The sequence below is a fragment of the Castor canadensis genome, chromosome X, assembly GCF_047511655.1.
Source record: "Castor canadensis chromosome X, mCasCan1.hap1v2, whole genome shotgun sequence".
NCBI lineage: Eukaryota > Metazoa > Chordata > Mammalia > Rodentia > Castoridae > Castor > Castor canadensis.
The window spans coordinates 91,488,276-91,509,740 of NC_133405.1; the positions used below are offsets into that span (position 1 = coordinate 91,488,276).

The 21,465-nt window shown below is 46.1% G+C and overlaps 1 protein-coding gene across 4 annotated transcripts; it reads right to left on the bottom strand.

Annotated features, from left to right (window-relative positions):
* Window positions 1-482: 482 nt before the first annotated feature.
* On the bottom strand, window positions 483-21,465 carry LOC141410502 (protein FAM156A/FAM156B-like). 4 transcript variants are annotated; one of them, XR_012444158.1, is made up of 5 exons: window positions 21,028-21,465; window positions 8,432-10,502; window positions 4,524-4,659; window positions 969-1,028; window positions 484-812 (listed from the first exon to the last, which is right to left on the bottom strand). XR_012444158.1 is itself a non-coding variant. In XM_074062165.1 (2 exons), exon 2 carries the CDS (start codon window positions 10,379-10,381, stop codon window positions 9,743-9,745), a length of 639 nt encoding a protein of 212 aa, XP_073918266.1. In that variant the 5' UTR covers window positions 10,382-10,502; window positions 21,028-21,465; the 3' UTR covers window positions 4,953-9,742. The 4 variants fall into 4 exon arrangements, 1 of the variants encoding a protein (XP_073918266.1); XR_012444157.1 differs by having other exon boundaries at window positions 483-1,028; XR_012444159.1 differs by lacking the exons at window positions 484-812; window positions 969-1,028; window positions 4,524-4,659 and adding an exon at window positions 4,953-6,829.

Genomic DNA, 21,465 nt, shown 5'->3' on the forward strand with positions numbered 1-21,465 from the left:
CATGATAAAAGCGAGAGCACACAAGGGAGGGGTGAGGATAGGTAAGACACCTAAAAAACTAGCTAGCATTTGTTGCCCTTAACGCAGAGAAACTAAAGCAGATACCTTAAAGCAACTGAGGCCAATAGGAAAAGGGGAACAGGTACTAGAGAAAAGGTTAGATCAAAAAGAATTAACCTAGAAGGTAACACCCACGCACAGGAAATCAATGTGAGTCAATGCCCTGTATAGCTATCCTTATCTCAACCAGCAAAACCCCTTGTTCCTTCCTATTATTGCTTATACTCTCTCTACAACAAAATTAGAGATAAGGGCAAAATAGTTTCTGCTGGGTATTGAGGGGGGGGAGCGGGAGGGGGTGGAGTGGGTGGTAAGGGAGGGGGTGGGGGCAGGGGGGAGAAATGAACCAAGCCTTGTATGCACATATGAATAATAAAAGAAAAATGAAAAAAAAAAAAAAGAAACCAAGCTTGGAATTATCAAAGGCTATGGAAAAAAAAATAAATAAAGGTAAATAATATCAGTTTCCTCTCAAGGGTTGAGGGGTACCAGTGGGGCATTCAGTACTTCCAGACTGAACGAGAAATGTCTCCCAGAATCTTCTTGCCCATCATGTGGGTTTGTCAGAAAACGTTTTACTCATTTCCTCACACCTCACATGCCCAAGTGCCCGGCGCTGTCCTCTGTCCTGAGGGAGGAGCAATGAAAGTCTCCTACTCAAGGGCACATCCCAATCAGGTGTGGTAGTACACTCCCCTAATCGCAACTGCTTGGGAGGCAGAGGCAGGAGGATTGAGAGTTTGAGGCCAGTTCTGGAAAAGTGAGGGAGACCCTATGTCAAAAACAAAATTAACAGGAAAATAAAAGGGCTGGGGGTGTGGCTGAAGTGGAAGAATGCATGCAAGTGCAAGGCCCTGGGTTCAATCCCCCCTACCACAAAAGGAAAAAAGAGTTGGGGGACATCTCACCCAGACTCCAGCAAGTGTGCCATCTTCAGCCCCTTTGAGTATGTTTTGCATCTAGGAGACCTGTTTCATAACAGAAGCAACAGGAAGCAGCAGAAACGAAATCAGTAATAACACTTCTCTTGTTGTGGTCCCGTCTGGTCTCCTCCTGTCATTGGAGCTCCCTCTCAGATCTGGGACTCCACCACTCTACCTCCCCACCCCACCCCCCACCAACTAGTTTATGGAGCTTGGCAAAGGTGGGGCTCCCTTGGCAAAGACCGTTAGGTTCTGATTGGTGCCAGGTAGTGATGGCAGAAACCTCTCTCAGATTGGACCCTGCTCACTCACTGGAGAGCACAGACCTCGGTTATTTTATGATGGCCTAACACAGGTGGTCACCAGTAAGGTCTTTGAACCTCCAGATTCGGATCTCTCCCTGTACTTCCAAGGACCGCCCCCCCCACCCAGCACTAGGTCCTGCATCCCCTTCTGGTGAGCCGAGGACTCAGGCTGATACCCCAGCTCTGCAGAGATCAGGATCACAAGAGAGTTCAATTCTGTCACTATAAAGTGGTTCAGCCTTTCGTTCTTCCCCCGAAGTGTACAAAGCACAGTCTCTGTGCCGCCAGCTGTGACACATTGAGGCCAGTCTCATGGTCAGGTCTGAGTTGTACAGAGGCTTGAAATCCATCCTGGCCAGGGCCACAGACAAGGCAAACTCTCCCAGCCGCTGACGGCTCCCTGTGATGCCACCCTCCTGGACAAAGAAGCATCTTTGCCCTTCAAGCCTTTGTTCTGAATCTCCAGGCCAGGAAAGGACCCCATAAATCCAGCCCCTGCCCTCACCCCAAACCCAAGCCCTTTACCTCCGCTGCCCTCCATCACAAGACTGCTCTGTGCCCGCCCAACAGGGCTGCTCCTCCTCCTGATGCTACCACAGGGGCCAAACCTTCCCAACCCCATCTCCCTTCCCCATCTCATTTTTTTCCTGACTTAACTCAATCTTGGGACCTCCCCTGACACCACCCCTTGAGGCCTTTTCCATAGAAGACATGGTATCTCCCAGCCCACAGCACTATGCATCAGAAGCAAGAATGGTACTGGAGAGATGATGTCAGCCTTCCTGCAACCCCACCGCTGCTTTGAGACCACTGAGCCTCCATCCTCAGCTCAAGAGGAACACCCGTGAGACTCATCCCAAGTCTGTATGTCTCCATGTCTATTCACCCGTCCTCACGATGATCACAGATTGGTGGCACCTGCATCCTGTTATTTTTCTCAGGTGTCTTGGGGGAATAGAAAGTACTACACCCTGAAAAGTCCACAGCCCTTGGTTTCTAGTACCCTGTGTCTTGTTTGTTTACATGTTTTGGTGTTTTTTTGTTTTTTGGTGGTACTGGGGTTTGAACTCAGGGGCTTAAGTCTGTTAGGCAGGGGCTCTACCACTTGAGACCTGCCCCCAAGCCCTTTCTGTTTATTTTTCTAATAGGGTCAGGCGTTTTTACCTGAGCCAGCCTGGACCTTGATCCTCTTATTTATGCCTCCCGCCTAGCTGGGATGACAAGGTGCACACGCCACCATGCCCAGCTTTATTGCTTGAGATGGGGACTTGCTAACTTTTTGCCCAGGCTGGCCTCAAAACTGAGTAGTTGGGATTACAGGTGTGAGTCACTGTGCCTACCTCCATTTGCTGTTGATCACTCCATCATTCCCCTGGAGTCCTCAACAAAGGCAAACCATGGACTCTTCCCCCTCCCCCCTCCCCCAGTTTTTGGCGGTATGGGGCTTGAACTCAGGGCCTTACGCTTGCTAGGCAGGCGCCCTACCACTTGAGCCACTCCACCAGCTCAAGGCCAACCATGAACTCCACATTGGCACAGATGCCAGGATGATCTCCTGTGAGGGCTGCTTCTTGGCAGAGTAGCTCTAAACACATGTGAGCAGAGCCTTATGCCCTGGTTTGGGTGCCCCCCCCAACCCATGAATTCCAAGCAGAAGACCTGGGACCTGTAATAATACATCTGAGTGGACAAAATTCTCAAGTGCTATAAGAACTCGACAGAGCTGGGGATATGGCTCAGTTGTAGAGCACTTGCCTAGCATACATGAGGCCTTGGGTTCAAACCCTAGCACCACAAAAACAAACCTCCACAGGTAATGTTTAACAAGGTACATCAGAACACAGCATATAAGCATATAACCAATACAGAGATCACTATCCAGAAGAAACAGCTAGGAAGAGAAAATCTGGGGAGACACATCTCCTTGGATGTGCATGAGACAAGGATGGCTGGATTTTATTTTTCATCATAGGTCTCCTGGTCCTATTTGGCCTTTTAATCTAAGTGCATGTATAAATTTGGCAAAAAAAAATTGTCCCAAAGAGTCAAAAATGCAACTCAGCATGCTTACTAACTATGCCTAACAGCTGAATCATCCACAGCAACTGATACGAATCGGAGCCATCCTCCATTTTCAAAGAACTATCGTGCTGTGTTTCCTGAAGGTATCTGTGCAAGGTTTTACTCACTATGAAAACAACTCAAGCACAAGGCATCGTGCCAAGAAATTACAAGTCAGATGTTTCATTAACAAATGCGGCAACGTCACATCAAAATTGCGACTGCAGGAACATAGAGGATATCAAGGATGGTGTAAATTTGAAAACATGCATTTACTTTGAGGCATCTTTCCATTCCTTGTCCTAAGAAATCCATCCAGCACAGCAGTGAATCATTAAAAAGCCTGCTTTCCTTTTAATAGAGGGGCCTCAAATGTCTGATTTGGGGTTTCCTCCTATCAAGACAGATCCATTTCTAGAGCTGTAGCCTAGGCTTTCCTAAGTGGAGTGTAAAGTAAGGTTCGTGCTGGGGCCCCATTCCAGGCTGTCTAAATCAGGATGTCTGGGGATGCAGCCCTTGCCACCTGTTCCTTAAAAATGGTCCCGAGGAGAGCTGAATCACAGACGAGGTTGAGAACCATAAGCACATGCTCCACTTCACCTGTCTTGTTTTCAAATATAATCTTGGACTTTGTAGCCTTGTTTGTTGTTACTGGGTTTTTAAAACTTCTTTTTCAAGAGCTATGTTTGAGGTACTTATTTTACGGCCATGTAGAGAACAATCTCTAGGACTCGGCGTGTTTATTCCACAACGTCCCCTTTCCTACTTGCTAGCCAGGCAGGCAGAGGGGAGGAGAAGAGCCTCACAGGTGGGAAGGCATCTGAATGCTGTTGTCTTGGAAACTGCTGATGCTCATCCCCACGGGGTCCCTGGCTCAGGCAGAGGGCCCTGGGGTGAGACAACAGCCCTCCCCACTCCAATGTCTTCCTTAGAACAGAGGTTGATGCTGAGAGCTGAGGTTGCTTAACTATGGACACCAAAGCCAGGTCCTTGAGATTTGCAAATAGAAAAGGAGTACATGGAATTTAGTATGCGGGATGAATTATGGAAACCTGCCCAGAGAGATGGAGTTTCGAGCCAATAACTATGATCACCCCAAGGGTGCCTGCTTCTGATTGTGCGCACAGACATGCATGCGCACAGACATGCATGCGCACATAATGTGCACACTCACCAGCACGCTTTCTGCCCAGATGTGCACAATGACTCCGTCTGGCTGGAACGTCAAGTATACACAGAGGAGGACGGCAATGAGGTAGCAGACGTAGGCAGGACCCAAAACACGGGAAGAAAGGGCAGAGAATTCCTCACTATTATTAAAAAAGGAAAAAAAAAGATTGCATGCCTTTTCATCCATGACTAACTTTCACATGTGCATAACATTTTTAAAACAGCTTTATTGAGGCATGATTGTCATGCCATAAAATTCATCTAACTAAAGGTAGGTGCAATAGGTGACTTTTAGTAAATTTATACAGCTGCTGTGCAAACCACAATCCTGTTTCAGAATACTTCTATCTCTCCTCCCCAAAGAAAAGATTCTTGCTACCCATATAAGCAGCCAACCTCTATGACTTCCTCCAGGCCCAGGAAACCCCGAATCTATGTCCTGTCTCTGTGGAATTTCCCTTCCTGGGCGTTTGTTGTCAACAGACTCCCATAATAAATGGCCCTGTGTGCCTGGATTTGCCACTTAGCAAAATGGTTTTGAGGTTCAAACATGTAGCACATGGTGTAGCACATACCAGTAGTTTCTCCGTGTACATTGTTCAGTAATATTCAGCCTTTCCTTCATCCCTTCACCAACTGATAGCTATTTAATTGCTTTCACTTTGGGGCCATCATGAATGATGCCGCTATGAACGTCAGAATACACGTTGTCATAGTCTATTTGGGGTTGCTAGTAACACAGCATCACAGACTGGAAAGGTATAAAGAAAAACGGTTTATTTGGGCTTACAGTCCTGGTCCAAGGTTAGGGAGCCGCATCTAGTGATGGCTTTCTTGCTGGCACAGTCCTCAGGAGGATGACATTATGTGGCAAGGAGTCATGGAGCACGAGAGTCCTGGCCAAACTGACTTTCTAAGACCCATGCTCCAGATAACGCTTTAACACATTCATCCTTCTTTCTTCTTTCTTTCTTTTCCACACTAGAGGCACAGCGGATCAAACCCAGGGCCTTGGACATGCTAAGTAAATGCTCTACCACTGAGTCACATCCCCAGTCCCACTCCCCTATTAGTTACACGAATGTACCAATTCATTCATGAGAGCAGAGCACTATCTCCTCTTAAAGGTCCCTCCTAGTCCCATCTCAATCTCTGACGAGGGATCAAATTTCAACATGAATTTGTAGTGGACAAACCCTAGCACATCTCTGTGTGGACATATATCTTCCTTTCTAATTTTTCCATGTTTCCTTTTTTCTTGTTTTTCTTTCTTTCATTTTTTTTTTCTTGCACGACTGCACTAGATAGGAACCACAGCATAACAGTGGACAACAGTGGTGCCAAGAGACATCCTTGCCTTGTCCTCAGTCTTACAGGGAAAGCTTTCCTTCTTTCTCCACAATATATAATGTCACCTGTAGGCTTACAGTAGATGCCCTTTGTAAGTTGAAGACCCATTTTTAATCACAAATGGGTCTTTTGTGAGATGCCTCCCAAACCCCTTATCAAGATGATCATATGGATTCTGTCCTTTAATATACACCTTAATTGAAATTTGAATGTTAGCCAATTGCAGATTCCTAGGAGAAATCCTACTTAGAAATGTTGTGTCATCTTTTGTATATGTTCTTGAATTTGGTTTGCCAATATTTTCTTGAGGATTTCTGCATTGACATTCGTGATGGATATTGGCTTTAGTAGTAGAACAATACTATTCTTGTAGAATGTATTGGGAAATGTCCCCTCCCCCACCACCCCTTCCATATTCTGGAAGAGTTTGTGAAGGTCTGGTATTATTTCTTCTTTGAAATGTTGGATAAAATTCACCCCTCAAGCCAGCTGCACCTGGCTGCTTCAATTGTGGGAAGATTTTTCATTTCCTCTTTCCATTTCTTTACCTGTTCTAAGTCTATACAGATTTTCTACTGGTGCATTCCATCTTAACCCTACTCTGCCCCCATACTTTCTTATCTGCTGGCGCTTTTAATTGAATATCTGGTCTAGATTTTGACATGTTGGAGATCTGTGTGGCAGCACAGGATTCCAGCTCCTAGTCTGTAACTTGGGATAGTACCATGTCTCGGACACCATCCTCTATCCACTCCTACACCCCATACCTGGGTATGGAGGCAAATACTTGCAGGTGGGTACAGGGAGGGGGGGCCTGACTCCCTGAAGTACACCCACATAGCCATTCTCCACGCATCTTCCTGCACACTGTGGTTCTGCAGCAACGGAACTCCTCAGCAAGCCCTCCATGTCTACTTCATTCAACTGGGATCCTTCTCACTCATCTCATCTCCTGGCAACCTGTGTCAGAGAGGGGATCAACTATTCACTTTCTAACCTATCCATGGTCCCTGCTGTTGTTTGACCACTTTGGTCACCTCTAAAACTCACATTGAAACTTAACCCCCAATGTAGCAGTGCTGGGGGGCAGGGCTTAATGGGAGCTGTCATGAGGGTTCTATCCTGGTGAATAAACAGGGCTATAAAAGAGGTCTGTGGGAGTGTGTGTGGCTCTGCACCCATGTGAGGATGCAACGTTCATCTGTGCTTGCCCTTCCATGTTGTGCCATGTGAGAACACAGCGATAAGGCACTCACCAGACACCAGATGTCAGCACCTTGATCTTGTACTTCCCAGGCTCCAGAACTGTGAGAAATAATCTTCTGAGCTCTACTAACTGCACAGTCTGTGGTATTCTGTCATAGCAGCACAAAAAAATGGACTATGTCCGATCTTTCTCCCTGATTAATTGCTCAACAACTGAGGGCAAGGACTACCTCCACAATTACTCATTCCCCCACCATGGCAGTCAGCGCAGCATAGAATATGGAGAGGTAAAGTGAGACAATTAAAACGTTGGTTCAAGCCTGTAATCCTAGACCCTCAGGAGGCGGAGACTGGGAGGATCACAGTTTGAGGGAGGATCACAGTTTGAGGACGGCCCTGGAGAAAAGTCTGTGAGACCCCCATCTCAACCAATGGCTAGGCATGGTGGCGTGTGCCTGTCATCCCAGCTACTTGAGGAAGCACACACAGGAAGATCACGGTCCAGGCCAGCCCAGGCATAAAGCTAGACCCTATCTCAAAAATAAGCCACGCGGGGGAAACAAAAAAAAAAGACTGGTGGAGTGGCTCAAGTGGTAGAGCACCTGCCTAGCAAACAGCCTGAGTTCAAACCCCAGTACTACAAAAACAAAACAAAAAGTTGGTGATTGGTTCAACGATTGATTGTTGGTGGCAAAATGTACCTAGTGTGCCATATGGACTGATTTAGAAAGTCTGCAGAGTACGGGTTGGTATGTGGGGAGTCAGACAGAGGGCTGTGTCTACGGCCACCACTTTACAACCTCCTTGAACTCTCTGCAACATGGGAATAATTATGCCTGCCCCAATGCCTTGTGGTGAGGATTCAACAACGCATCTTACCAAGAGTTGGCCCTTTAAGGTATGTAATGTCCACTGAGGTCACTGGGTCTTGCACTTAACCCCGGCCATGACAGAGGGGGAACTGGTGGAGGGTGCCAGCTAGAATGCAGCTTGCCTAGGCTTGTCCTCCAGTTCTGCTGTACGTGTGACCTTGGCAAGCTCCCTAACATGGAACTGACACTGTTGCTAAAACGATGGGCCCATGGGAGAGGGGAAATGAGCTAATGTATGGAAATACATAGAATGATGTCTGACAACTGGTAAATAATCAGCCAAATTGCAATGTCACGTTATCTCTTCTAAACACAGCCTGAATCACCAGTTAAATTTAGGCCTTTGAGTTTCAAGAAAGTATAGCCTTCATATATACATATATATATGTATTCTTTTCCCCAGAAGTTGGGAGAGAATCCTGATAGGGGAAATTTAATTCTTGATCTCTGATGAGATCCCAAGTCCAGAATTTAAGAAACTCACCTGTTCCCAAGGCACTTCTGTTGCCAGGAGACACATAGAATTTTGCAGCAATGCAGCTCCGAGGCTTCCCTAAAAGCACAGACTGACACAAAGCAGAATTTGTTTTCAGCTCAGAGGAACAGCACGATCCCTGGCTGGGTACACATCATGGCATTCTGTAGGGGAGAAAAGGTAGATTTAATCATTCAGGTCTCCTGAAATTAAAAGACACATGTCTAAATTCCAAGGTGACTTTGAAACAACTCAATGATGCTCTGGTTCTCAGAAAGTGAGCATAAAACTGCTGTTCACCAAACTGGTGCATCAGGCTACAAGGAACAGTCCCTGGATCCCTCAGCCAGGGCACTATGCCAACCCACAGGGCTCCTACTGGGGCCAGCAGACTCTGCTTCTAGCTCTCCTGTGGGGCAAAAGGATACTCTCCCAACCTTTCTACCTGACTGTTCTGAAGGCTGATCCCATGGCGGCACCTCCAATGGCAACTGGACTATATTCTCATTGCCCCCCATCCCCACTGCAGACCACCCTCATTCTGAGTCTCTACTGTGCCGAGCTCCTCTTTGTGCCCTCTGCTCTACTGGTCAAGGGTTTGAAGGCGGTGATCTCAGATCACACAAGAAAGAAACCAGTATTGATAAACAAGTCTGAATTCTAAAGTTACTTTCCTTTTCATATATATGTTTATTCGGCATTGATGATGAGGTACCCCATCAGAAAGTCCTGAGTGGGAGAATACTACTCAATTGTTAAGGAGCAAGGAAACATGGAGACATTTACTTACAGTTAGCTTATCATAGTCATACAATACAATGATCTAATTCCACATCCCTTTTCCCACACTTTGTTTAGCTGCAGATTCTTGAGCCTGGATCTCAGTGTCACATACCTCCATTTCAAACAGACATGGCACTCACCTGGGAGGCAGTCAATAAAATGGCACAAAAGCACAGGGACATCAACAAGGCGTTCACACTACACAGACATCTTACATCTTACTGACAACAAGGTAGGTAGGGAGCAGAGATGGAGATCCAGGAAGGGGAAAAGACAACATGCATCACGGGGGCCACATGAGATGAGGTGAGGACCACTGGTGCGCAGACTCCCTCGCCCCAGAGTGCCTCTCAGCACTCCACAGACAACAGGCAGGAAAGACGAGGGCCTTCCTGGGAGTGATCAAATCTCATGCTGGGAGGATTCCAATCATAATGCAGATTTTGGGAATCCTGCGAGGACAGCTCACTGTTTGGTTCCCCAGAGGAGCCCACACCTAGGAGCTGGCAACACAGCACTGTCTGTCTATGTTGGGTCTCAGTTTTCTTCCAACCACTGCTTGAGCAGCCTCTGGAACATCCTCTTGCTCTCCTCCTGCCCCTCCAGTTGGCACTTCTCCTCAGGCTCCTGCTGCTGCTGCTGCTGTGCCCCCTCAGGCAGAAGGCCTGGCCGGTTGGCGCCCAGGCTGAGGGTCAAGCCACTGAGGCCCTGCACTAGCATTTCCCAGAAAGAAGGATTGGGGGCCCCATTTCTCTCCCCAGTGATCTCAGCAATAGTAGACCCGTGGCCCTGGCAGTATCGACATTCACATCGGAACAGATTCTGAGCTCTGTCACCGGAGGGAGAGACTCTGGTGTCCCTTTCGACTGGGTAAGGTGCCATGTGATCATGGTGCCTGCGTCTCAGGTGGCCCAGGAATGCCTTCTTCCTCTGAGAGAATCCCAGCCTTTCCCAGCGCTGCTCCTGCAGGCTCTTCTCCTTCCTGTATTCCTGCTGGAGGGGCCCTTCTGGCAGAGGAGCATGGGCGATAGAGTCAGCCCTGGCACTCAGCTCACTGAAGAGCTGTTCTGAGGAGAAAGGCTGAGAGGCCCCCGTGCCCTTCTGGGAGGCGGCTGCAGAGGTTGTCTGGGCAGACCTGGAAATCAATGCTGGTTCCCATTTCTGGAGTGGATCCATGGGAGTGTAGTATGAGCTGGAAGCTCCACTGGGCCTCTGGGGTTTAGACCATAAGATGAAGCTGGAGGTTTTGGAATAACTAGAAGATAGCGAGGACCGTGTGTGGCCAGGAGAAGCGAGACTGTGACAAAAGGGGACAAGAGAAGAAAGAATGCCTGTGATTACTCATCTTACTTAACCTTCCTGTTCTGCCTCTTCTAGCTATGAAATGGAGCTGAGAATAAGACCCATCTCCTGGGCTCCTTCTGAGGATTCCATGAGATAATACAAGTCCAGAGCTTAGAATGTTGATGGCATACCACAAAGGTTTCAGAAATGACACCAATGATTCCATCTAAGAGGCATGTAACGTAAAATGATGAAATGTAATGTACGGTGTCAGTTCCCTGCTGACTCTTTGTAATCCTTCTCAACAATAATTATAAGAACAAGCAATGCCTGACTAGCATGTGCTCTTCTCATAAGCATTCATATATTTCCATACAGTAGACATTATGAAATTGTAAGTATTTGTTCCATGGTGACACAGTCTTTGGAATTTTTACCTTCACAATCACTGGTTTTATATCTGGTTACAAAGGGTGCTCCTGCCTATGGAAATCATCTCACAATTAGCACTCTGTGTAAATAAGAATTCCTTTTACTAAAAAATAGGGAGAGAGAGAGAGAGAGAGAGAGAGAGAGAGAGGTGGAATTCAATTAAATCAAACACTGGTTCTTTGAAATAATTAATGCAATTGATAAACCTGCAGCAGGACTGTCCGGGGGTGGGGGGAGAAAGAAAGAAAATAAGTTATCAATAGCAGGAAGGAAAAGAAAAGACTTCACTACAGACCCAGAAAACAGAAAAGGGGCAAATGGTCATCTACAATCATCTACACAAATAAATTCCAAATCTTAGAAATGGACCAATTACTGGAAAATCATAAGCAAGCTACCAGAATTCACCCGAGATGACATAGTATGCATGGTCCTATATTGTTTACAACATTGAATTAGTAGTTAGAAACATTTGCAAAAAGATCTCCAGGTCCAGAGAGTTTTACTGGCAAATTCTACCAGCCCCACTACTGACGAATGGAATAAGAAAAGATGGTATTTATACACAATGGAATTTTATGCAGCCATGAAGAAGAATGAAATGCTATCATTCGCAAGTAAATGGATGGAACTGGAGAACATCATTCTGAGTGAAGTTAGCCTGGCCCAAAAGACCAAAAATCGTATGTTCTCCCTCATATGCGGACATTAGATCAAGGGCAAACACAACAAGGGGATTGGACTTCGATCACATGATAAAGCAAGAGCACACTTGGGAGGTATGAGGATAGGTAAGACACCCAAAAACTAGATAGCATTTGTTGCCCTCAATGCAGAGAAACTAATGCAGATACTTTAAATGTCGCTTTAGAGGCCAATAGGAGAAGGGAACCAGGAACTAGAGAAAAGGTTATTTTGAGAAGAATTAATTTAGAAGGTAACACACATGCACAGGAAAGCAATGCAAGTCAACTCCCTGTATAGCTATCCTTATCTCAACTAGCAAAAACCCTTGGTCCTTCCTATTATTGCTTATACTCTCTCTTCAACAAAATTAGAGATAAGGGCAAAATAGTTTCTGTCTGGTAGCAAGGGGTGGGGGGGGGAGAGAGAGGAGGTGGAGGGGTAAGGGAGGGAGCAGGGGGAAGAGGGGAGAAATGACCCAAACATTGTATGCACATATGAATAAAAGAAAAAGAAAAGAAAGGTGCAAAATAGCTCAAAGGCAAAAAAAAAAAAAGAAATTATACCAATTCTATATAATTCCTTGCAGAAAACAAAGTAGAGGGAGCATTTCCAAATGACTTTATTACACTGATACCAGGAACACCACACACCGATATTTTTTCTTAGCATTAGCACAAAATTCTTCAACAAAAAATAACAACAGTTCCAGTCCAGCCATATATGAAAAGAATCAAAAACCACGATGAAGAGGGTTTTATGCCAAGAAGGCCAACGTTATTCTTTCACCAAGTGGAAAACAGTCAATGTAATCCATGGATTGTGAGGTTAGGTGAAGAGGCAAAATGACAGCATCATATCAAGATATGCAAAAAAAAAGTCTTAACAGGATAAGATGCAAAATCCACTGATGCTATGAAAAAGCCTGCCACACTAGGAATAGAGGACCATTTCCTGGACCTGTTAAAGGGCATACACAAAACAACCTACAACCGATACCCTACTTAATGGTCAAGAATTGAATGCTTTCTCCATAAGGTTGAGAACAAGGCAAGGACAGCCACTCTTACCATGGCTATTTGACTCCATGCTGGAAGTCCAAGTCAGTGAGGCAATACCAGGGAAGTAAGAGTGTGCAAACGGGAAAGGAGGCAATAAAACTGCCCTTTCTTATAGATTCCATGACTATCCACGTGGAACACCCAATATACCTCCATGCAAATTCCTAGAACTAATAAGTGAGTTTAGGAATGTTACAAGAGACGAGATCAAGCCAGGCATGGTGGCACACGCTTGTAACCCCAGCACTCAGGAGGATGAGGCAGGAGGATTGAGTTCTAGGCCAGCCTGTGCTACACAGCGCGTTCCATACCAGCTTGGACTATACAGTGAGACCCTGTCTCAAAACCCAAGAAAACAAACAAACAAACAAAGGTCAACACACAGAAAACAACTGTATGAATACTACAAAACTAAACTTAAAAGCAATGCTATTTACGATAGTTACAAACACCATGAAATAGGCACATAGAAAACTAACAAAATATACACAGATCTGTACGCAGAACACCATAAAATGCTAATGAAAGAAATCAAAGAAGACCTAATTAAAACCAATGTGTTCACGGATTAGAAGATTCACTATGGGGAAAAAAAGTTAATTACCCCAAGTTCAATTAGTCCGATGCCCATCAAAATCCTGTACATATAAACAAGCTGATTCTACAATTCATGTGGAACTTACAAACTTTCAAAAACAAGAATGAATTTGGAGAAATCATACCATTCGCTTTTAAGACTTGCTATCGGGTTGCAGTAATGAAGACTGCTGTCTTGGAAAGGAATAGACACTTAGGTCCATACAAATATGGACAAATGAGCTTTGGCAGGGATACAAGAGAAAGGAGAATCTTTCCAACAAATGGTCTTGTATATCCATATGCAAAAATGTGAACCTCCACCTCATAGTTTGTATATACAATCACTAAAATTGGTTCAGAGGTAACTGTCAAAGGTACAATAAAAAGACGTTCGGAAAACAGTAAGCAAGGACATCTTCAGGGCCAGAGAATAGGCAAGAGCAAGTCTTGAACCAAAAGCACAATCCATGAAAGGAAGAAAATTGACAAGCTGGACATCATCAAAATTTAAAACTTTGACTCAGGAAAAGGCAGTAAGTTCAGACAATGAAAAGCAAAGCTATGCACTAAGAGAAAATGCTTGCGAATCACAGAGCCAGAATATAGACAGTATTTGCAAAGTTAATAGAAAGAGAAACAAGCCAAATTAGAAAATGGGGGAAAGAATGCGAGCACATGCAACAGTCTTCAACATCACGAACCATTTATACAAGCAAATTAAAGGTGTGGTGATGTACGCCTCTCACCTGTTAGAATGAGTAAATTCTGTTAGAATGAGAAAAGTACTGGCAACACCAAGGGCTGGAAAACATGCCAAGCAATTGGAACTCTCATACTTTGCTGATGAGAAAGCAAAATACTGCAGTCTTTCTCGTATGTTAATTGAAAAAAGACCCAAGTGGTCCATGCTGCAGTAAGAGCACCTCTCCATATTCTTTCAATAAACATGCCTTGGATGAAAGAAAAAGAAAAAAACACATTGAACTGAAACTTTTGAGCAGCCGTCCAACCTCTGTCTTTTCAGCAGAGTTGGAAACCAAGAATTTCCTAGTTTCTTCAGAGCACACTAGGTGCTTAGAAATGTTTAGTAATTAAATATCGGGGCAGGAAACACAAAACAGTTTAAAACATTTCAAATCATATGACCTGGCTGTGCACACATACAAACACAAACAAACATCCCAGAAAGGGAGTCTCATAATAGTTACCGAAAGCTATATCTCCAACAAGTTTGTCAATGACATCTTGTGGGCCATCGCCATTCCACACAAACACGTATGTGTAAGTGTTTATCTGGAATGGGATCTTAAGCCAATTACCTCCCAAACAATTTTCACACGTCACAGGGACTCTCTTGGGATCATATTTCTTCATTTAGAAAGCCAGTTCTCACAGAAATAAAGTAATTCTCACAATTCTCTTTTTATGAAGAAATACTGAGACTTTAGAAACATCAGCTCACAAATGACCCAGATTTTACCACTCTTTGCTCTCCCTTTCTCCGCCCAACCCTCCCCCCCATCCTGTTCCCATCATGTCTGTGAAATATTTTACTATCTTATCTCTGGGTGCACCCCAAGATTCTCAAACCACACACATGAAGTTACTCATGATCCTCTCCAGAGGCAGAGAGAAGTCCCCTCTTTGGGGGGAAGGCAACAGCCGGAGCAATAAATGTGACTTTCCTTCCTTCCTTCAGCATCTTACTCCATTTCATTCCTTCAACAGTCTCTTGACCCAGCGGGATAAAGACCCGGTGTCAAATTTCTGCTTCAAACACTTTGGCCTCGAGTTTCCTTCATTTTCATCTCATGCAGCTTCCAAAGAGAGGGAAAAAGACCATTGGACATGAATGAACCCAGGACGTTTATTGGTCAGAGCTTCAGTTTGAGAGGCGCTGTCCCTCAGTGTACTGTTTCCCCACCATGATGGTCAATTTTACAGTCACTAGAATTTATAGTAAAGCATATTACCCTCCTGATGTGAGTGGGCTTCATCGAATCAGCTTAAGGCCTCAAGAGCAAAGACTGAAGCTTCCCAGGGTAGAAGCAGTTCAGCCTGAAGACTGTAACACAGCAACTCTGCCTGTGGATTTCACACTCAAGACTGTCAATCAACTCTTAATGCGAATATACAGCTATGCTACCTGCCTTCTGGATTTTGGATTTCCCAGCACTCCCAATCCCATGGAGCCAGGTCCTTGAAATAAATAAATCTATTCATACATAGACATGGATATGCACAGATCCATAGATGTATGCATATCCTACTGGTTTGGTTTCTCTGGAAAGCCTCGACTAACACATTCACAATATACCATATCTTCGTGCAGTCCAATCCAAAAATATTTACTGGGCTAGCTTACTATCAAATGCCAGGTGATGTGGATTACAAGAAATGTGACGGAAATCAGCTTCCACTTATTTAGTGCCTTCCACGTGCCAGGAAATGTGAACTAGGTGTTTTACATCCATCCCATTATCGCACTTGGGCTGATAGAGTGGTTCAAGGGGTAAGAAAGCCTGCCTAGCAAGCACGAGCCCCTGAGTTCAAACCCCAGTGTGCACCGCCCCCCCCAAAAAAGAATTAATTATCTCACTTGGATCTGCCAACAAACCTCAAGACCAGCAGAGTGACTGTCATTTCACAAATGGGGAGTCTGAATGGCGGGAGAGACAGACTTCAGTGGCAGGGTCCCACGCTGGAATCTGGTGTGAGCAGAGGAAGATGAGCTTGGAGAGAGAAAGAGGGACCAGGTCTCGGAAAGCTTCCGATGCTATGAAGGAGCAACACAAAGTCACACCCTCTGTGACCTGTCCTGGGGCATCCTGCAAACTAAGAAGCAGCCTCAACTGACCTGAGGACAGAGCTGGAGCTGAACTGGGAAGATGTGGTCCCTCGACAGGGGCCCACATTGGCCCAGCCAGCATTCTGGGGAAGGGTCATCCACCTGAGGCTGAGAAGAGGGGCAGGGAAAGAAAGGCTCTCGGGCTGCCAGAGAAGTCTAATGGGACTTTTATGTTCTTTGCTCTACAGTACGAGTGTAGTGTAAAGCCCTCCCCCCAAAGTATCCCACGGCAGCATCAGTAGATGTAATAATAAGAAAAGTGCCAGGCTCCTTTCTACGTATTTTCCCTGCACTACCTCATTACATATTCACAAATACAACCCTCTGAGTTAGGTATTGTGATTATTAATAACAAAGTCATTTCACAGATGAGGACAATTACTTCCTCAGAATGACAGGAACACACATGGCAGAAGTGAACTGCAAGGAAGTCTGTCTGGAAGCAGAGCTGGTATCCTTAACCCACCACACTATAATGCTCTCTCAAAAACATCCACAACATAGGGAAGTCTGCTTTTGGCAATAAGTAAAGAGAAAACCCCCTCAATCAAGTCTAACCAGAGAGGCAATTCACTATCTCACAAAACAGTCAGGAGAAGGGTGGGCCCCAGCCAGACATCATCTGTGACCCACTGATGCCATCAAGGACCACGGGTCCTCTTCTGTTACATTCGGTCCAGGACTGACATCCACATGTGGCAATATCCAAGTGCAAGATGGCACTTTCTATTAGTGTATCTTTCCTGTGAACAAGTATCCCAGAAGCTCCGCCCCGCCCCCAGCAGACATTTTCATCCTTTCATGTTGGCCAGTGCTGGGTCACTTCCCCATTCCTCATTTATTTGGGAGCCAGTGGAATGGATGGTCATAGTGGTCTTAGAGTAAAGGTTTAGGAATAGGATGGTTCCTTGCCAGACTTTCACCTCCCATTCACTCTTCAGGACTCAGCTGATACAGCACTTCTTCCACAAGGCCTTCCCTGAGCTTTCTCCTACTACTTCTGGACAGGAGGCCTTCCTCAGAGCTCCTGAAACACCCTGTATTTCCCCTCACCCAGCCCCAACCCCATTCAGCTGGCAATAGATGGTTACCTGTCTTTGTTACCCACTGGCCTGGGAGCCAACAGAGGCCAGTGAGTTTCTCTGGTTCACCCATCACAGAGGCTCAACCCCAGTGGACATTCACAGATATCTATCCAATGAAGTAAGGAGAATCTGGGGCCCGTTATAAACATCTCAGTATGTCGACCCTGTAGGATCCGTATTGTCCCGTTGCAAAGAAGGAAATTCCTGCATTGAGAGATTGGGTACTGTCCTTAAGATAACAAGAGCAGGAAGGGTCAGCATTCTGGCCCAGGACTGCCTGACTCCAGATGCACGTGCCCTTGGTGGCAGGGCACTGCCTCTCTGCACTCTCCGGCCTCCTTGGAAGCCTGAGCTAGAAAGTAATCCAGAGGCGGAGAGTTTGGACAGGAAAGTCCTGGAGGCTGGACCCATGCATCCCAAGCTGGCCCACGGATCAGATAACCGATGCAGCAAATATTTACCATTCCTTACTCATGCCAGTCTGTGTTCTCAGTGCCTGGAATGCCACCCAAACAAACCTCGAGAAGCGCCTGCTCCCATTAGCTTGCGTTCTGGTGTGGGCGAGGAGATAGCAAGCAGCTAAATGAGAAAATGCATGCTGTGTCCTGGTGCTGAGCACGATGAAGACAGTTGTACTGGTTTTGAAAATTAAAGCCATGACACAGGATACTTTCTCCACCTTTCCCCAGTGATATGAACTATGCTTACAAAAAGAATTTATTTCCATTCAAAGGAACCTAATTCATTTAATATTATCAGTCAAATAATACAATGATGTTTTCCCAGAAAGGACTGACATCTCTGCATGGTGATGGGTGTGGAAGCAGTTGTGTGCCTACCTTGTGCAATGTCAGGGAAAAGGGAGTCAGAGTTCCAGCCATGCACCACCCCGCAGGTGACTAAGCGTGTCCGGCCCCTGGCACGCAGATGCTCTGTATTTTTGGTACCCACACAGACAGCCTCTATCTCACTGGATCTAGAATGGAAAGGATACTCTTCTTAACAGCATCACTACAAAAGAACACTGAAGTCAGTAAACGTCCAGTGATGCCCACTTTCGAGTATGAAGGAAGAAAACAAAGAGGCCAGTGAAACACAGTCCTCAAGTTAGGGATCTCCTGCTAGGTGGGCCGTAAAGACATAGACACAGAACAGCAGTGGGAGTGCAAAGGAAGGGCCCAGGGAAGGGTGAAGAGGAGGAGGGACCAAAGCAGCATGAGGAAGACAAAGAGAGAGTCTACTCTCACCAGTGAAGTGCCCACCTAGTCACCAAGGCCACCGGTCTCGGGGTTTACATCGCAGATCCTGATGGTGGCAGCCTCAGAGACATTTACACGTTCTCACCTACAAAACAACATACCCTGACTGGCCAGAGTGTATTCATCCAACATGTCTGTACTGAGGGCACACTCTGTTCAGCATTCCTGTCACTGAGGTAGCCAACAGCCCCATCGTAAGGACAGAGCTCAGTCTGAGGAAGCAAAATTCTCTCCAAGATCTACAATAAAGGGGGAACAGTTGGGGACTATGCTGATATTAAGACATTTTGGAACACAGTGGGGACAGAAGACACAATCCTTCTTACTCCACTGAATGAGCAGGTATTCCACCAGAGGATCCACCATGCCCATGCATTCACGGTAGATTATTTCCAGCTGGGAACCAGCTGGCATAACCCACACACCATGACAGGGAACACATGGCTACTGCATTCATACCACATGGTTCTGGACTCTGGGCACTGTGGGGATAAAGGACACAGACACTCTGTGGATGAACAGAAAGTTAAGCTGAGATACTCTCTGCATCCACTCATGTGCAATATATTCTGCAGGGTAACAGTCCTCAGAAGACTCATAGTCTGTGGACAGGGAGCTGAACTGAAAATGACTACACAACAAGTGATGATATGAGCCAGGGGAGGACCGGAACACAGAGGAGGCCCCGCAGCCTGGGTGGTCAGGAACGGTGTGACACATGTTACAGGTTGAGTATCCCTTACCTGACAGACCTAGGGCCAGAAGTACTCTGAATTTCAGATTCCCCCCCCCGCCCCCACCAACCCCGCCACATTTTGGAATATTTACATAATGAAATATCCTGACATTCATTTGTGTTTCCCATACATATTTTGTACACATAGCCTAGAGGCAATTTTAACGTGCTTGCATTTATGCGTGTGCATGTCTGCTGCACTTGGGATTGAACCCAGGGTCTCAAGCATGCTAAGTCAACACTTTATCACTGAGTTACACCCCCCCAACCCCACCTGCGCTTTAACAAGCTGTCAGAGGAGGTCAGCTGTGGAATCTCCACCTGTGACATCATACTGGTGCTCAAAAAGCTTCAGGTTTTTGGAGCATTTTGGATTTTAGAGTTTCAGATTAGGGATGCTCAGCCAGTATTATTATCCCCACTTTCAGATGCGGTAACTGAGGATCAGATGGGTTTAGCACCTCACTGAAGGTCACACAGCTAGTTCTTGATGGTGACCATTTCTTACTTAGGTCTGTTAAAAAACAAAGGTCCACCTACTATTTTCATTACCTCAATCCTCTCTCTTCTCACCATTGTCACCTGTTTTAATTTGCACTCACCATCTTCTAATTACCCCTGGCTCTCCTTACCTTTAAATTCTCACCATCTCCTAAATATCATATGTAGATTCTGTTGGGAGCGCAAGACCACTGCTTTGAGAACATAAATATTCCTTGCAAGGCACGACTGGCTACCCAGCTCAAAGCCGAATAAACAACCTGAGTTTATTTCCCACCCACATGTTGGTAAACAAATAGATCCCTGTGATTTAGTTTCAACCTAGCAATTTCTCACAGTCACAAGTATGATTTTCAAAGTAATCAACACCCAGCTGAACAGAGTAAAACCAAGACTTCCCTACAAAAACTGTTCACAAAATGTTTTCTTAAATGCCAACATGGCGCAGGTGAAGAGACACTGCCCCTTTGATGGGGAACTGTTGACGTTTTGCTCCTTAAAATATAGAAATCCTTCCTTTCTGGCCTTTCTCTCTACTGCTGGTACCAAGAGGTTCAGCCAAGCAAGGCCATTCATTTGTCCTTTTTGGACAAAACTAAGGAAACATCCCTGACACACACGGGTCAATGCACAAATCAATAACTCCCAATAGGGGTGCGTCAAGTATTGGAAATCCCAATGGAAATCTGTGACTAATCCTAACACCAAGTTTCTGATCCACAGAGGTCTACTGCCCAGGATGGATGCACTCCAGCAAAGAGGACAACCAGAGATGCCTTCCTCCTCTGAGCGTCATACACTGCAGCTGGCATAGTTGTCTGGGGAAAATGGTCTAAATATTTGCATGCTAATGCTGGGATCACAGAGTTTACTAAAAGCATGTCTATTCCTAAGTGACATTCTGACCCCTCTCCCTTGTCACGGATCCCAGGAAGAGTTTCTCTGACGTTTCCGTTTGGGAAACATTGCCTTCGTTGAAAACACTTCGAAGGGAGATGAGGCGGGGAGGGAGGCGATGGCCGTGAAACAGGTTATTTGTGAACCTGTTGAACACTGCTAGGAGCCCAATGACACCCCAGGTTCTTAATGATGCCCATGGGAAGTTTCGGTCCCATCTGTCCACTTAAAAAACAGCAGTCCTCAGCTAGAGAAAGAGAATTACGCCACATGCAGACTGTCCAACCGCCATTCTGACACCGAAGAGATGAGGCGTCTGAGAAAATCAACCGATCCCTCAGAAAGCGCCCTTCACGGATGGCCAAAGCAGGATTCTGGTCCCAGGATCCAAACGCACAGCTGGCCTGTTGTAGGAGATTCTCTCCGAGTCTCTCTCACCCCTTCTCCTTCTCTCACCTGGCCTGTTCTAGGGAGACTCTCTCTGACTGTGTGTGTGTGTCGCTGACTCTCTTTCTCTCTCTGTCCCTCTGCCTGTCTCCCAATCCCTCTGTAGGTCTGAGTCTCTCGCTCCTTCTGCGCGTCTCTTCCACCCCCGTCGTCTCTCGGTCTCTGTCTCTCCCTCGTCTCTCACGCTCTCTCTGTCTTTCTTTGAGGCTCTCTCCCACTCGCTTTTCTCTGTCTCAGTCTCTGTCGGACTGTCTCACGCGCGTTCTTTCTCCGGAGCAGTTCCTGCCGTCTGGTCCCCAGCGCGCCGCCTCCTTTGCTCAGCCCTGGAAACGCAGCGCGACGCTTGGAACCGAAGGGTTAAGACCACCGAGAGGAGCCGACCTCCGCAGGCTAGAGAGGCCTCATCGGGAAAGGCGGGGCCTGCGGGCGCGGCCTGCGTCACAGGGA